Here is an 18,120-nt window from a genome sequence, read left to right as displayed (position 1 = left end):
GCTACTGAAAAATCCCACCCAACCCTATAGCGCCGATAGCGAGGCGCTCTCTCTGCATGGCATTTCTGCCTGCGAGGGATTCATTCTTGGAGAAGGGATGTTTAAAGCTTGTTTGCGAGCCCAAAGAGCTTCAGGACAACCTTGGGAAATTGAATAAGGGGGACATGTTCTCGGCATTGTGGATCTGACGCATGACCACCCCTAGGTTCATTATTCATCACTCGTCCAGCCGAACCACACAGAGGACCCCAGGAATGATCAGGTCCTGTCCTGCCAGGTGCAGAGGGTAAGAGAGCGTCCCTGCCCTACTGATCTGATTTATTACATAACCTCTTCTCTGAGCGCACCTGCCAGGGCGTCTGTCGGGGTCAGCCGGTCCGCGGCATCGTAGAATTCATCCTCGGAGCTGGTGTCCCCGAAGCCAGGAGGCGGGTGCAGGATGAGATCAGTCTCCTTTGCTGTTGGATCCACCTTGCAGAATCCCTCCTGCTGACCCGACTCAGCCAGAAGGTCCTTCACAGAGCCGTTCCCTGGGCTATGATTGAGGATGCTTCTCTCTCCGTTGCTGCCTGGAGATATGCTGGAGCAGAGACTGTAATACTCCATCACGTTCTCTTCCGACAGCTTGGTCTTGAGAGCCGAAGCATCCGCCACATTCTCCCCTCTTTGCTCGGGGCTCGTCTGCTCAGGCACAGGGTGGCTTCCTTGGGATAACTGCAAGAAACAAAGGAAACCTTCAGACTCTGCCCCACCGCTCTCCTCCTTGTTGGCCAGAGCGAAGACGCTCTTGTCTTGGCAGTTGAGTTCTTCAATAGTGGGTGTGAAAAACTGGAGGAACTGTGGCCTGCTGGAGGAGCAGGCCTCTAAGTCGTCCTCCTCCAGAGCGTCCATCGAGTCACTCGAGCCACTGGTCTTGCAACCTCTGCTCTCGGTATTGGCCGAGTCAGAGGCTTCGGACGCACTGTCCGTCACGTCACTCCTGCCTCCGGGGTTTCTGCTCTCTGGCTCCAGCTCAGGCAACTCCTCCTCCTCCTCACACAGAGGTTGGATGCTGCCGGGGTTCAGCCAGGGGGGGTCCAAAAAGCGCTCTGCAGAGGAATCCAATTCCCAAGAGTCTTCGGAGTCGCTGCAGGCTCTCGACTCGTACCCTGCAACGTAAAGACACCGTGCCTGCTGTGAGCGCTGGCCAATGCAAACGGCTGGGTAGAGCAGCCGAACTCGCACAGAAGCAGCAGCATTTCAGTCCCCTTGCACTCCTAGAAAGAGACCCACTCCTGTGACTGCTGCTCGGATTCCGAACAAACGAGCACAGAGCACAGTCTGTCCCACAGGGCCACGGCCTGCAAGCGGAGGCCAGTGCTGGAGCTGGTCACTAATACAGTCTAATGCCTAGATTCCCAGGCTGAAGGGCCCACTGGGCCCACCTAGTCGGACCTGCCCGGTAACACAGAGCTTTCCGACGGGAATTCCGGCCTTGATTTACAAATTGTGGTGGATTCCCCATCGCGGGCAACTCTCCGTGAGTCGGTGCAGCCATTAATTACTCTCACTGTTAAAACGTTACACCCTATTTCCAGCCTGAATTTGTCTAGCTTCGACTTCCTGCCTTTGCATCGTGTTAGACCTTTCTCTGTTAGATCCAAGAGCCCATTCGTCAATATTTGTACTATTGACTGATCAAGTCACCCCTTAACCTCTTTGTTAAGCTAAATAAATCGAGCTCCTTGAGTCTATCACTTCACGGCAGGTTTTCTAATCCTTTAATCATTCTCGTGGCTCTTCTTTGAACCCTCGCCTACGTGTGGCTTATTATTGTTATTATAATGATAATCATTACTATTATTTCTTTGTATTGCAGTAGTGCCTAGGAGCCCCCGTCATGGACCAGGTCTCACTGTGCCAGGTGCTGTACAGACACAGAACAAAGGCACAGTCCCTGCCCCAAGTGGCTTCCAGGGTAAGCAGAAAGAGACCAGTCTTTCCAATAGCTTCAAGGAGTTGGGAGCCGTGAGATGGGGCTCAAGAGGGGACTAACTTCCTAGGAGAAAACTCTGCACCTGACCTGTGTCTACGGTGACAGATGCTCCTACGTGATTAGTCAACTCGCCACCCTTCGTTGAAAAAGGCGACTAGTTCTTACCTTCTTCCGTGGAGATGCGGTGGGCCTGCTGCTTAGCCTCCCCCCACATGAATATGGTGATGCCCGAGTCGACACACAGCCTGTAGTAACCTGCAATGAGGCAGGCGAGATCCTTGGCACTGTTTGATTCTAGCATCAGCGTCAGCAACTGTAACGAAAAAAAACGTGTTAGGCCCCCTATGTGACCTGCAGAGATGTACACTAAATAAAAGGACATTCCCCATCTCCCAGATACGGAGAGGTGAATTACAGAGTGGGCCACAAGGAGGAAGGGAAAACAGATTTTTCTTTGATGCCCAGTGTCCTACTGACGAAGGACCAGCCAAATATTTTTTAAAAGGAATCTCATTTTCCTTGACCGGGCTGCATCTTTTCTAATGGCTTTCCTGTCTCCCTTTGCATTGTATCCAATGCAAAATATTTTACCTTAAAAGAACTGTCAAGGGACAGTTAAGCTCTGATAAATACAGTCTGCTAGCGTGTCAAATGGTTAGGCACTCGGAGACAATTCAGTGTTAAAGCACATTGGTCATGATAGCCAGCAATATACTATAAAAGTAACTAGGAAAAAAGTCCCACCACTGCATTTATGAAGATAACAGAAACAGCAAAACAAACGCGTTGCTGTCTTTACTAGCATTAAGAATTCAATTAGACCAGGTGTAGGCAATCTATGGCACGCGAGCTAATTTTCAGTGGCACTCACATTGCCTGGGTCCTGGCCACCGGTCCAGGGGGCTCTGCATTTTAATTTCATTTTAAATTAAGCTTCTTAAACATTTTTAAATCCTTATTTACTTTACATACAACAATCGTTTAGTTATATATTATAGACTTATAGAAAGAGACCTTCTAAAAAAGTTACAATGTATTACTGGCAGGGGCGGCTCTATGTATTTCACTGCCCCAAGCACGGCAGTCAGGCTGCCTTCGGCGGCATGCCTGCGGGAGGTCCTCCATACCCGCGGCTTTGGCATGCCTGCCGCCGAATTGCCGCCAAAGCCGAGGGACTGGTGGACCTCCCGCAGACATGCCGCTGAAGGCAGCCTGACTGCCGCCCTCACGGCGACCGGCAGGACGCCCCCGGGGGCTTGCCACCCCAGGCACGCGCTTGCTGCGCTGGTGCCTGGAGCCGCCCCTGATTACTGGCACGCGAAACCTTAAATCAGAGTGAATAAATGAAGACTCGGCACATCACTTCTAAAAGGTTGCCAACCCCTGAATTAGACTGTCAGATCGTTGAGAAGATGGAAGAGCAACTCTCCCGACACACGCCTCATTTGAAGCTGCAATTACCTTCACATCCTGAAGGTAGATTTTTACCATGCTCGCTTTCTCAGACTCTTCGGTAAGCTCTAGCCGGCCGATGTTAGCAAACTCTGCCAGGGGGCTTATGATGTTGAGCTTGTTATTGATAATCTGGCTGATTCCGTACTTAGCTCCGACCAGCAAGGCGACATACGATTCCCTGTCCTGTAGCTACCGGAGAAAGGTGGGTTAGAATCCAGCCTTAATAGCAATCTAAACAGGAACCTCGTGACAAGGCGGGACGTAGAATCCTGAGTTGTGCGTTACGGCTTGGCACGTTTCAATTAGGGGAAGCGGCCAACTTTTACTGGCCCCCGAACCTGACTAGTGGGTAGCTCCAGAGACAGCTCCCAGAAGCAGACTAAAGTGAGATGGAGACTGCCTGCCTCACCTGGTACATCTACACATCTACACGGTCACTGGGAGGGTGCTACCCTGCACGGCTGGACGGAGGCGAGCTAGCGTTAGAAAGAGCAGTGTGGCTGCGGTGGCACGGGCGGTGGCTCAGGCTAGCTGCCTGCGTACATACCCACAGGATCAGGCAGCACTGTACTTGTGCAGCTGGCCACGCTGGCGCTAGCTGCCTATCCGTGCTGGGAGGATCCTCCCAGCTGCAGGGCCGGTTCTAAGGTTCCCGTAGCGTGGGGGGGGAGGGAGTGGGTATTCAAACAACAAGCCACCTTCCCGAAGGCCAAAGGCTAGTTCGACTCCTGGAAAATCGGGGCTTTTAAGCGTTTAAAACAGTAAAATGTGGCAACTGTGGCTGGTATTTTGCTGTGATTTAGAATTTCTATAAAGGATGAAGACTCTCCAACCTGCTGTGGCGCTGGCTAACTCTGGACACCTTTGCACATAGTTTGGCCTTTCTGACAAACAATCGGGGGCCCCCTGAAGATTTTTTTTTTGGTGGGGGGAATGTCCCCTTTTCTGCCCCTCACTCTGCCAGCGCCAGGCCTGCCCACCTGCTGTGGAGACGTACCCACCTGTGGTGGAGAGAGACACGGATCCGGTGGGGGATGGCCAGGGCTTGGGGTTGCCAGGGCCTCCGTTGAGCTGACGGAGAGCTGTTGGTCTCCCGGGAAGGGACACCAGCCCACCACATGGAGCTCCAGCCCCACTGCCCACACTTGGGCAGGTGGGGCTCTTTCATTAGATCCATTGGGTCTGGTGGGACTTTAGGGGTTGTTGTTGCAAGATCATGTGTTTAACATCCTGGCTTCCTTTGCCTGCTCCCATCCCCATCTTTTAATTTACCCCTGTCCCTCATGGGAATAAAATGCTGGGCATCTTTCTGTCGGTCCTTCATTTACCATAGCTGGTTGTCGGATGGGCTGCGGGCTTCGGCACCGAGCGCTGCGAACCTGGGACTTGTCAGCCCCAAAGTGGCTCACCAAGGAGAGAGGATTACTGGGATCTCCCTCCCATGGGCATCTACATCCTGTTAAGTGACCCCCCCCCAGATTCTAACGATTCATTTGTAAGACATTCCGCCGCTCGAGAGCCAGGACGGAGCCCCCTTCCCCCCAACGTGGCTGCCCCGTCAATCTCATGGCAGAGGCGCACACTGGGGTGATCAGCGCCCAGGCGCATCGCTACACCCTCCGCTCTCCCAGAGCTGGCGTCGGGGGGAGGGGAACAAGAGTTCTGTGCTCTGAAACGTTTTAGTCCCCTACTGCCCAAGAAAAAATCTATCTATCTATTATGAAATATTGACATTTCCCCACAGAAAACAGACACTGTTCTGGAAAAAAATAATTTAATCAAAAACCCAATTTTCCACTGACAGGCTAGAGTTGGAAAATGTTCAACTTGTCCTACTCAGCGTGAATATGGGTAGAGCAATAGTAATCCACTGGTGAGCAGAGCTGTCCCTTGGGTACGGCGAATCAGGGGGACCGCCCCGGGCCCTGTGCTTTGGGGGACCCCGCAGGAAGCAGGCAGGGAAGTGAGGCGGGTGGGCGAGCAGGGTGAGGAGGCAAACGGGCGGGCGAGCAGAAGGGCGGGGGGGCGAAAAGTAGTCCCCCTACCGGAACCTCCTCCTCCCCCGAGTGCCTCCTGCCCATCGACAGGCCCCGCCGATCAGCACCTCCCCCCTCTCTCAGTGCCTGCTGCAGATCAGCTGTTTTGCGGGGTCAGAAGGTGCTGGGGGGGGGGGAGCGAGGGCGCAACGCACTTGGTGGAGGGGGCGGAACTGGGCAGGGAAGAGGGGGTGCGGAGCGGGAGTGGGAAGAAGCAGGGGTGGGGTCTTGGGGGAAAAGGGTGGAGTGGGGGCAGAGCCGGGCGGGGGGGAGGAAGAATATCCTCTGGCAGATTAGAAACTCGCCACCAATGTCCCGGGCTCCCCACACCCCTAGGGACGGCCCTGCTGGTGAGTGTTCATTCCAGGCCCCCGTCTCCACCTGGTACTCAGAGGACATGAGCATCACAGCTGCCAGCTCTAGAACCTGGCTCTGTAGCATAAACTGTGGCAGTTCTGCTCTTAGCTCTGGAGGTCCTTGATTCAATCCCATGTGTCAGGCAAGGTTGGGTCATGCCTTATGTCAGGAGACCTTCTTTCAAAGGGAAAACATCATAGAATATCAGGGTTGGAAGAGATCTCAGGAGGTCACCTAGTCCAACCCCCTGCTCAAAGCAGGACCAACCCCAACTAAATCATCCCAGCCAGGGCTTTGTCAAGCCGGGCCTTAAAAACCTCTAAGGATGGAGATTCCACCACCTCCCGAGGTAACCCATTCCAGTGCTTCACCACCCTCCTAGTGAAATAGTGTTTCCTAATATCCAACCTAGACCTCCCGCACTGCAACTTGAGACCATTGCTCCTTGTTCTGTCATCTGCCACCACTGAGAATAGCCGAGTTCCATCCTCTTTGGAACCCCCCTTTCAGGTAGTTGAAGGCTGCAATCAAATCCCCCCTCACTCTTCTCTTCTGCAGATTAAATAAGCCCAGTTCCCTCAGCCTCTCCTCATAAGCCATGTGCCCCAGCCCCCTAATCATTTTTGTTGCCCTCCACTGGACTCTCTCCAATTTGTCCACATCCTTTCTGTAGTGGGGGGGCCCACAACTGGACACAATACTCCAGATGTGGCCTCACCAGTGCCGAATAGAGGGGAATAATCACTTCCCTCAATCTGCTGGCAATGCTCCTACTGATGCAGCCCCATATGCCGTTAGCCTTCTTGGCAACAAGGGCACACTGTTGACTCATCCATTTTCAGGGGAGGTTAAATCTTGGCCCAAACCAACATCAGTGTATTTTTTTTAATGGCATTTAAAATATTCTCAGATCTTCGAAGGGCATTAGAACCTGCCCATGGAACAATGGACCAATCACATCTGAAGATCCACAAGACCCACACTGAATGCCACACCTGTGCTTTTTAACAACACATAAATAAAAGGATCCTCGGTGAATGGTTTTATGGTCTTGACTTCAAAGGAGCTATGCTGGTTCGCATTGGTTGAGGCTCTGACCCAGGATTTAGAATGCGCCTGCTGGAAAGGGCCCAAGAGAAATGCGCACGTTTAGTTGAAGCAGAAGCGCCAACACTCCCGACGGGGAGCGGTCCGTAGGCAGCGTGGCAGATGGGAGCGCAGGGGAGGGATGTGAAGGAAGACATGGGGAAGCTTTATGGATTGTTCCAGGGAGCTGCTCTGATGCGGAACTGGGAGAAAGCATGAAGGTGGTTGAGGGCAAATACGACTAATGGGTGATAAAGCGAGTGTTGCTGGCAGAACAAATCTGGGGGAGATACCCCAACAGCAAGTTAATGGGTTGTTTTTGACTCTCAGCTGTTAAAAAAATTAGACATTCTGCTTTACAGAAAGTGCGCTTTAATCAAGACGCGGCTTGGTCAGTTTCAGCATAGTGCTAAAAATGACTCCCATTGCACGAGTTTGTTTCCCACAGCATGGTAACACAACACACAGAAGGGATGGCCAGAGAAAACACAAAGATTTGCCAGAATCACAGACAAATGAATGCACATACCATTAGGGTGGCATTAAAGATTTTCCCGCTATACATTTTCAGGTCTCCAAGTATCTGCAGGTAGCTCAGACGCACCTGTGTGGCCGAGAGGACGTGCTTGGATTTTAAAGAAAAGAAATATCGCTGAGAAAGTTACAAACCAACCACTGGGACAAGTTGAGCGTGTGGGTAAAGGGGTTTCTAATTTGTTTATTTGGATCTAACCAGACGTGTACAATGCACAGGACTGGATGGATTTGAGACACACACACACACACACACACACACACACACACACAGAAAAAACAACCTCTGACTAGATGACTGCCCTCCTCCTATGCACAGCAGGCAAGAATTCAGTTCCAGGGCACACTAAGGCAAAGCTGGCAGTCCAGCGGGTCCCTGGGAATAATCTGCTTAGGAGGAGACCCAACTTTGTGACTTCTGGCTCCCATCTCGGACAACCCTGTTGACAAGGGCTGGTCTATACCTGCAGAAGCAGTGCACAAGCAATGCTAATGCTGGGAGAAATGGCTGTACCAAAGGAGAGGGGACTGAGCAAGAAGAGTAAAGAGGTGCAATGCAGCCCCCATGAAGACCAAATAAAATGCAGTAGCAAGGCTGGGAGGACCCCAGCCGGAGAAGGCTGGTGTAGAGTATGGTGCTAAAACCATCTTGGCTCAGTCCCACTGAGGCTGGGCTCAGTGGCCAAGCCGGATGGCTTTCATTGAGTGCCCTCACACACATGCATAGGTTCTACCTTTTGTCTCGGGTCCAGTAAGATTTGGTTCCTTTTCATGTGAAAGCTGATGGCTTTCTTGATGTCTTTGCCTTTCATGTTTCGGAGTAAAGTCGGAGATATAAAGTTTTCTATTCCCCAGTCTTTCCTGCCATGAAGACAGAGCAGATGGGTATGGCTCAAAGAGAAATTACGGGCTTGTTGCACAAATTCCTGGCTGAGTTTCTCTGGCCTATGTCATACAGGTCAGACTAGGTGATTATAATGGTCCCTTCTGGCCTCAATCTATGGACTGAGGATTCCGTTCGTAAAGTGCACTTTGCTTTGCTTAAAAGATCATTATATTTTGGTGTCTTTCGGGTTAACAGTTCCCGCCAGTCTAAGATTAGAGGCCAGTTGTTCCAATGGAGAATTTTTCCAACATAATAAGTATTACTTGCTAATTAAGCACATCATGGAGTTTTCTCTTGATGCGCCTGTCTATTCCTTTGTTAGTCGGGGCATGGCATATTTGACTATAAATACTAAGTCAGTGACAGAGGTGAACAGATAACCCAACTGGGGCTGCAGGTATTAAGCTACAAACGTCTGGGCTATTACTTAACAATGGCCCCTTTACAATTTTTAGGAGCGAGGTTGTTTTACCAGAACAACCCACGCAATGAGCGTGTCTGCCTAGGAAGGGGACACGCACGCTATAGATTGGCTGGGGGCCATTCCTGGGCAGTTATGACTTTGGCTACTGCACTCAGAACTCCCAATAAACACGCCGGCAAGAGGCAACCTTTATTTAAATGAAATCCTGCCCCGTGCAACAATAACCACCTAACACGTTACGGTAGTGCTGCTGTCGAGGCCCACTGGCTGACATTTCTAGCTGTTACACCATGCGAGCAGTTTAGAAGGGAGATATGAGAGAGTTGGTTTTGTGCAGCCGTCTCAAACGGCTACTCATCTATCTCTAAAAGGATCTGCATAACCAATATCTGGAATCGGTATTAAACAACAAGGACAAAGCACATTCCAATCGACTACCACTGCCCTGACCTAGCCACTTTCCATTTCTCTGGTGCCTATCACAGCCCCAGTACAAAAGATATAAGGGACTTGGGTCAGCTAGAACGGCAGAGAATTTTCCACTTACTCTATATATTTGAAAGAGACTTTCTGCGGCTGGGCGCAGGCATAAATCCGCTCTTGTATATGCAGCGCTGCCAGGCGCAGGGCCACGCTGCACTTCATTTCGACAGCAAATCGCTCCTGAAGCACATCGCTGCAGCTCTGGAACGGACACAGCCTGGTTAACACACGCAGGGGGCACGGCAAAGAGGAAGAATGACTTTGCTTGGGTGTCCCCTTTTGCCTGGCTCAACCATTTTTGATTCATATGTGAAGGGCGCCATAGGCGCCGACTTCCCCGCTTTCCCCTGGGTGCTTGACCCCCACTCTGCCCCCAGACCTGCCCCCACTCCATCCCTTCCATGTGACCCCGCCTCTGCCCCACCCCTTCCCACCCCTGCCACAAAGTCCCTGCCCCAACTCTGCCCCCATTCCAACCCCTTCCCCAAATCCCTGCCCCGGCCCTGCCTCCTCCCCTGAGCGTGCCACGTTCCTGCTCCTCCCCCTTCCTCCGAGCACGCCACCAAACAGTTGTTTGGCGGCGGCTGGCGGGAAGCACTGGGAGGTAGGCGGAGGAGTGGGGATGTGGCACACTCGGGGCGGGAGAGGAGGATGAGGTGGGGGGGGTGACGGGAGCTTGGCTGCCAATGGGTGCAGAGCACCCACTAATTTTTTCCCGTGGGTGCTCCAGCCCCAGAGCGCCCACGGAGTCGGCGCCTGCAAAGGGCGCAAGTAATTAACAAGTCAAGGCTCAGATTAGGAATCACGAAGCCACTCAGAGCCAGATAATGTCCACACAGCTTTTAGCACCAGTTTAACAATAGTGATTTAAATACACCTGTGCCCCGATAGAACGCTGTCCTCGGGAGCCAGAAAATCTTACCGCGTTATAGGTGAAACCGCGTTATATCGAACTTGCTTTGATCCGCCGGAGTGCGCAGCCCCGCCCCCCCGGAGCGCTGCTTTACCGCGTTATATCCGAGTTCGTGTTATATCAGGGGAGAGGTGTATCACACTTTACCTTAAATGGGAGGCAAGGCCTTAGGACACAAAGGGTTATCAATACAGTATGGGATGTTCCGTTTTTACCTGCAAATAAAGGTATTCAAAGGTAACTGGATCTTCTTGTAGGAGGTCCAACGGATCCTTAGGGATAAAGCAGACTCTGAAGAGACACCGGTAATCATGGGAGTCTTTCCTTTGGACCACCTGGAACGAACAAAATAAAACTGTGTTAAACAATAGCAGCTCCTCGAATCCCTCGTTGAATAAACCCATCCTTGACCAGCAGGTGCAAAGAAGTGGCACAGGGCAGCCCTTCACACGCTACAGAACAAAGCACTCGGCGTCTGGATTGGGGGCAAGTCGGCCACTCACTCTAGTGACAAGGAGGCATGAGTGACTCTTTGGGAGGGAAGCAACATGAGAAGTGGAGGCTACTCCACTGCAGAACTTCATTAAAGACTTCACAACCTCCCAGAAAAGCCATTAAGATGATGGATTTGCGCTGGGCTGTGCCCAGAGCCCTAGGTGCTGCACCGTTGCACAGAGATAGGCTCTGCCCCAGCGAGGTTACAGTTTAATTGGGATCTGGGCACAACAACTAGTCCAAATCCACTCACACTATTTCAGCTGGGACAATAACAAGTTGGGGCAAAGGACCTACACCCTGGTCTCAGTGTCATAAATATAAATCTTGTGAATATGTAATGCTACAAACCAGATGTAAGGGGACTGTTGCCCCCTTACTAACATTCAGTGGGGGGGGTTTTGGTTGGCTAGCTCCCAGCACTGAAAGGGGAGGGGTCGATGGGAAAACAGGACCCTGAGACTGACAGTCCCCAGGAACAATGGCGAGAGGCCAATGCTCCAGGTCAGCCTGATTGACAGGGCGGGCAGGCTAGTCAGCATGACAGGAGGCCAGGGGGGTCCTGTCCTCTGTGTGAGCTGGAATTGCCTGGGTCAGACTGAGTGGGGCCAAGCTAAGGGGAAAGCAGGGGCCAAGCTGAGCTGGAGAGCAGAACCGTGCCAGATCCAGAGGAGCCAGAGGCGCAGCCACAGAGCCAGAGACGCAGCCCAGGGAGAACAGATCCTGTGCTGGGAGCAGAGCTGCAGCCACAGAGCCAGGTGTGGTGAGCAAGTGGGGCCAGCCCAGGGGGGACCTTGGGCAAAGGGCCCAGCACAGAAAGACACCTCTAGCCAAGGGCCCTTGCAGGCCAGACCTGGAGGGGGACCGTAACCTGACGAGGGGCTGACGCTGGGAAGAAGGGTCCAACCACTCAAAGCCCGGACATATGTGGCCACCACCATTGCAAGTGTCCAACCCGCAGCATCCCTGCAGCACACCCAGGGCCTGAGAAGGAAATCTGGGACCTACAAGGAACAGACTGCAAAGTGCTCTGATGTCCAGAGACACTGGTTGTGATGTTCCCTGCCACAGAGCAGGGTGATGTGTTTTCCTTTAACCTTTTCCATTTTTCCTTATTCTTTTCTTTAGATTAATTGTTAATTAAACAACTTGTATTTGCTTTAAATTGTATGAAATGATCCGTGGGTCAGGGAGGTGCCCAGTGCAAAGAGAGTACCCCGGAGTGGGGACACCCCAGCCCCTGTCCTAGGTGACCACAGCAGGGTTGGGGGTCGAGCCCCCCAGGAATCCTGGGCCCAGCCTTGTTGGGGTTACGAGGACTCTGCCAGACTGGAGAGTGGAAGGGGAGACCTCAAGGGCAGGGAGGCCTCTGGGTAAAGGAAGTGGGAGCGAGAACTCAGATCCTTTCGCTAGCCCACTTCACCGGGGTAGTGCAGAAGCCAGGAAAGTTCCCCCCAATAGCGGGACCATTCCCCCACTTACAGAGAGACTGATCACATGGCCCTACTATGACAACAGAGGAAAGCACTTAAAAAAAAAGAGGAGATTAAAATGCTATTTGTGCTACCGAAATGTCAACTAAACCTGAAAGTCACTGGATTATATTAGCATATTTGATTTTGGATAAACCCACAACTGGCTGGAAAGAGAAGGTCCCAAAGCGACGTATGCCTGGTATTTAGTAATGGGATCTTAACGAGCGAGCCTCCACATCTTGCGCCTGTCTCCCTGACTGGGGAGATGTCCGGGAGTGAGGAAGGGCTGCTCAGAGTCTTAGCTCAAAGTTAGGAACATAAAGTACCTGGGAAATAAAGACAAGAAATAGAAATGCTAGGGGTGGGATTTGCAAATAGCGCTCAGGGTTGGCCTAACTCTGCCGGGGCAAAACTCCCATTGACTTCAAAGGGAAGCCCAGCCAGGCAACCCCTCGCCGACTGCTTTGGAAAACCGCAGCCTCAATTTCTTTTTATATAGTCCCAGATAAATGGTCCTCCAGAAAAGGGCACCTCTGAAGGAGCAGGGATTGGCCACGCTGGACAGGGCAGGCCAGTGCTCGGAGGTGGTCTAGGGAAATCCTCTTACTAGATGCCGAGCTGGTGGGTCTTGCTCACATGTCCAGGGTCAAGATGATCACCTGGTCTGGGGTCGAGGAGGAATTTTCCCCGAGGTCAGATTAGCAGGGACCTTGGGGGCTTTTCACCTCCCTTTGCAGCCTGCACCACGGACCACATGCTGGGATCATCTGGGCACGCCACACACAATGTATTCCCTGCCATTGCTGCTGCTTGGCCTCTCCTCTTTTCTGCCTGGGGCGCATGATGGCCTGAGGCCTGAAATGCTTTAGTCTAACTGAAGCTTTTGGGCTCAGTTTAGGGGTATCTTGGTGACACTGAACGGCCTGTGATATTCAGGGGTTCAGATTACACGGCCTTATTGCTACGAAACAAGGGCAGCAGGAAGAAGCGTCAGCAAAACAAGCCAGCCACGAGTGCTGCCCGTTGCCGTCTGCAGGAACGGAGCGAGGTGCTACGAACGTTTTCACTCTGGCGGTGCTGTTTCTCGGGTCCGTCACCAGAGCAGCAAGGCCAGGCTACCGTGCCGTCACTAGTTAGCGCGCGTGGGACAGGCAGAGCTAGGACGGCGGCGTCTCTGGGGAGGCAAAGCCGCTCCGAATCCCCAGTTTGATGCGGGAGCTCATGATCAGGTCTCGCACTCAGCCACTGACCTCCTCCTTCCCCCAACCCACCAAATCGCCTTCCTGCCACCCAACACTACCTCCCCCGTCCCATCTGCACAACCTGGGCGTCCTTGGAGATGTGTCCAGGGAAACGTCAGCCGCTGGGCAAGGGCTCTTTTCTAAGCGGGTTGCATGACAAAGGCTGCCTTGCTCAGACAGGCACGGCAGGAGCTCCACAGGAAGCACTGACCTGCTCGATGAGCTCGTCCTCGTGCAGCAGGTAGATCTTAGAAATGTTGTACTGTTCTTCCAAGGCCAGGGCGAAGTGCTCAATGCTTTGGATGGAGAGCTTCTCTTTCAAGGTGAGGATTATGTCCTGCCAATGGAATCACAGAATCTCAGGGTTGGAAAGGACCTCAGGAGATCATCTAGTCCAACTCCCTGCTCAAAGCAGAACCAATCCCCAGACAGATTTTTGCCCCAGATCCCTAAATGGCCCCCTCAAGGATTGAACTCATAACCCTGGGTTTAGCAGGCCAATGCCCAAACCACTGAGCTATCCCTCCCCCCTTGTGGAAGACACAAGGGACAATCTGCTTTCAGGCATTTTAAACACAACAGCCAGGCATCACTAGGATACATAACGGGATTGGATGTTAATGAAGAGGCGCTAGATTCCAGCATGCTAACGACAGCTCCGCAAGGTAATCATGGACTTTTCAGCTGGAAGGGCTGCATTTGAGATCAGAGAGACTCCCTCCCACTTCCATGGCACAGTGGTGATGGTTTTCTCACAACCCATTATAGACCAGATGGAGCGACAGGCTCATTTTACTACCACCGTTTGGATACTTCCTTTGACAGGCTCTTTGGGATCTTGGCATCTTCGCCAGCTCTTCAAGGATGATTTAGTTGGGGTTGGTCCTGCTTTGAGCAGAGGTTGGACTAGATGTCCTCTGAGGTCTCTCGCAACCCTAATCTTCTATGATTCTAATTCTAAGTTCTCATGGTACCCAATCCAGGCCATTAACCTTGTCTCTTCTCTCGCTCCAAGGTTCCTCATTAGTTCCTTCTGGACTTCTAGTTTCCTGATCCCTCTATACCTCCCTTATCCCTTCGCCTCTGCCCTTCCAGGCGGACCGATTTCAGCAACCCTCCTTTGGGTGAATGGCAGCATGAACAGCAGTCACTCTCCCATGCTTATCGCTCCACTGCTCTGCTGAAGGTGAAGTCCCAATGCGTTCCCAGGCCTGCCTGCAGATCTTCCATACCTGCTGTACCGCCAGAGTTTATCCTAAGCAATTTTAAAACCGAACGGCTTCATTTGCGAACTGCTGAGCACCTGCAGATCTATGTCAACCTAGGTGTTGAGCAGCTCCAAAAAAATTGGGCTGTAAAAGCCCAGAGCCTATTTCCATTCTTCACTCCCTGCCCCCCAAATCTGGTAAGCTTTGTATCTACCCATCGGGGGTCCAGGTTCTCTAGATCGTCTCGGACAATCAATTCCTGGTCTATGTTTACCTTTTGTGAAGTAGCACAGATTAAACGGAGGAATAATGGTAGCCAACCAAGCCACAATACCTTCACCGTCGTGGTGGTGTCAAATTTGAAAGCCTTCGTCTGTCCATTTTCCAAGTACACCTTGAGAACATTCGGCACGCACAGAAGAGCATTCCCCTGCACAACAAAACAAGCTGGGAGGTCAAGTGTCAGCACCGTAGGTCAAGGGTTTTTGGTATTCTGGGACTGCATCAAGAGCTCATCTTTGGTAATGCAACAAATACAGGTTTAAATGCAAAACTTTCTCCACCTTGAAATAAAGCCCCATTCACAACATGTTAGCATTATCCTGCTATGAGACAAAGGACAAAAGAGGCATCAAGTGACAAATTCACCCCTGATAAAAATCCCACTCAAATCAGTGGGTCCCACCAAAAATGAATTTGGTCCAGTTCCTATTGGGGGACCGAAGAATGATGATTTATTACAGAAAATGGTAACACATTTATGCTACTGTTTTGCTGGTCTCACATTAGCCTCAAGAGGCCAGACCCTCACCTGGGTAAATTCTGGGGGGAGGGATAGCTCAGTGGTTTGAGCATTAGCCTGCTAAACCCAGGGTTGTGAGTTCAATCCTTGAGGGGGCCATTTAGGGAACTGGGGTAAAAATCTGTCTGTTTTGAGCTGGGGGTTGGACTAGGTGACCTCCTGAGGTCCCTTCCAACCCTGATAGTCTATGTTTCTCTGATTAAATCAGACCTATTGGGTTACATATCTCCATTGATTTCAGTGAAACGATGCCAGTTTATACCAGATGAGGATCTAACCCAAAGTGTCCGGTGAGGCTACTGGCAGAAATAAGACATTGCTGTTTTGTAACATCAGCTCACAAGTCATCTTGGAATCTACATACAGAGCTTGGGGACAAATTAAAAACCACACGTTGTTGCTGATGCTACATTCAACATGTGTAATGATTATGTTCCACCCTTAGCAATTATTGTAGGCTCTCTGCTATTCCAGCCAAGTTGATAATTTTAGTCTTTCTTGGCAGAATCTTGTCGACTATTTAAAAATTAATTCTAAAAATGTAGGCCCAGCTCCTCAACTGGCGTAAACAGTCATTGCTCCATTGACTACAGAGGCAGTACACCGATTTACGCCAGTTTAGGATTTGGTCTACAGCTTCCAAATCTACCTAAAATATGTACTGATGTTCACCCTGGCATGACCTGTCTTCCCACACAGAGCTCTGCTCTGAGGATATAACCCAAATCTACCCTGGGAAATGAAGGCTTGAAAGCTTTTGGTCTCATCAATAATTCCTGTTCTAGAACTGGAGTTTCAGATTTCAGCTGCATAAGGGAGTGTTTGGGCTATTTCCAAATGGGGTTTAGCTCAGTTAGCAACCTTCCATTAAGAGGACAATAACGGTACCGGTCCTGAAGCAGAAGGCTAGGCAGTTGTTGGAATTACACTAACCGTTATGGATGTTATGCTCTTTCATCCCACTTTCTATCTGAAAGGAGTGGCAACTTTTGGATGAAAATGTAGAAGGGATAGATCTGCTGCAGGGAGAGCTGCTTTTCAGGCAAGCAGAAACATACCATACACATTTCGGTTTTGTTGCTATTTCACTGCAGAGCCTGGTTTAGTTTTGAAGTGCGTCTCACTGCACCATTGTTTTGCTCACAACAGAGGATGCAACCGTATTTTGCCTCTGCACATATCAGGAGACTACTGGCTTAGTTGCCATTTAAATGACAAGGTTAACGGCTGAGGAATTCATGGATTCTCCTGCCGTCTATCTCCAAAATGACTCCACAGAAAGCAGGGGCTGCAGCTTCACACCTGGGAATGCCTCTTCAGGGAGCACATTGCTGGCATTGTCAAAACAAATCTTGCACTTACTGCAATGCAAGCTGGATGTCCCTAAGATTTATGACCAGGAGTTTGCACATGATTAAGTGTGTACCGAACCGGGATGCTTTCCTGAATCGGGATCCTGCTCTGGTTAGATCTGACCCTTTCCTCAGTGGCAACAGAAACCACAGCACATCTGGCAACAGCTGGCAGGAAGGATACAATTCCAGTGTCTGGAGAGGCCTAGGTAACTGGCAGCCTTATTGGTGGGGAGAATTTTCTCCTGTCCAATAGGCCAGCAGAGTATGAACATCTCTTTATGAGGGACCTGGGGGAACAGGCAGTTGGGATGCTAGGGATTTAAACAGCAGTTTGAGGTGCTCAAAGGCCAGCATGCTGGCAATGTGTGCCCAGGGTCATGCCCAATTGGCTGGAAATGCCCAGGGGGCAGCCAGAGTTGTAGAGGGATTGATTCTCCAGCAGCCTCTTTGTCTTTGTGCCAAGGGAGACAGGACCAGGTGCCATCAGAGTTCGCAAAGGGTTCAACACCTGAGGCACGGGGGTGGTGGGTGCGTCTGGCCGAGCCCCCTTCCAGGAGCCAGTGCTGTACTCTGCTGAGCCAGATCAGCTTGGCACGGGAGGAAATGGGCCACAAGGGCAGCCACTCTGGAAAGGGAGAAAGGGCCTGGCTGGGGTGGGGCACTTCAGACACACTTCTGCGTTCTGAAGGGAAAAGGGAGAGAAGCCAGTTTCAAACTTGGGGCCACAAAAAATGGTCCTTTCGCTAACCTGCTTGTGACAAATTTAAGAATAACTATTTAACAGATTTTTTTGAAACATGACATGATTTCCCTTTAACAGCCAGGAATGGCCCCCGAAGCGTTCCAACTCTGTATCCTTTTCTGCCACATTTCCCTGGCCTGAGCTGCAGACAGACGGTGATACAGACATGCTGCATACTCGGTATGTATCGAGTTGCCTGAAATGGTACAGTTACTGAACGTTGTTGTACGACTGAGCTACCCAAGTGCGTTTCATATTTCAAGCCAGGCTAGGACGACTGGATACTTCTGTAAATGAAATATCAGGAAGGCAGACGTCTGAGTCCTGCAGACATCTTAGGACTGGTCCACACTGAGAATTTACATCAGCATAACTACTTGTCTCAGGCGTGTGAAAAATCCCGCCCCCCTAGAGATGTAGCTATACTGCCCTAACCCCGGTGTAGACAGCGCTAGGTGGAAGGCAGAAGTCTTCCATTGGCCATCCTACCGCCTCTGGGGGATGTGGACTACGTACACCGATGGGAGACCCCCTCCCATAGGCAGAGGTAGCATCAACACTGAAGCACTAGGCTGCTGTAGCCGTCTAAACGTAGACATGTCCTTAGGCAAGTTACAGCAGAGCTACAAAACACAATTCAGTCACATCAGGTC

The 18,120-nt window shown here is 51.2% G+C and overlaps 1 protein-coding gene across 1 annotated transcript in view; it reads right to left on the bottom strand.

Annotated features, from left to right (window-relative positions):
- Nucleotides 1-18,120, bottom strand: part of FRMPD1 (FERM and PDZ domain containing 1) — a 36,461-nt gene that overhangs the window by 4,061 nt on the left and 14,280 nt on the right. The window contains exons 6-14 of the mRNA XM_034774959.1: nt 14,903-14,998; nt 13,572-13,697; nt 10,365-10,484; nt 9,301-9,437; nt 8,178-8,304; nt 7,439-7,534; nt 3,437-3,619; nt 2,141-2,288; nt 348-1,148 (exon numbers count right to left, since the gene is read on the bottom strand). Coding sequence (XP_034630850.1) covers nt 348-1,148; nt 2,141-2,288; nt 3,437-3,619; nt 7,439-7,534; nt 8,178-8,304; nt 9,301-9,437; nt 10,365-10,484; nt 13,572-13,697; nt 14,903-14,998 — 1,834 coding nt within the window. The remainder of the gene's footprint in view (nt 1-347; nt 1,149-2,140; nt 2,289-3,436; nt 3,620-7,438; nt 7,535-8,177; nt 8,305-9,300; nt 9,438-10,364; nt 10,485-13,571; nt 13,698-14,902; nt 14,999-18,120) is intronic.

The sequence above is a fragment of the Trachemys scripta genome, chromosome 6 (genome assembly GCF_013100865.1).
Source record: "Trachemys scripta elegans isolate TJP31775 chromosome 6, CAS_Tse_1.0, whole genome shotgun sequence".
Taxonomy (NCBI): Eukaryota; Metazoa; Chordata; order Testudines; family Emydidae; genus Trachemys; species Trachemys scripta.
Note: the sequence above shows the minus strand (reverse complement) of the source record. Positions and strands in the feature narration are given on the sequence as shown.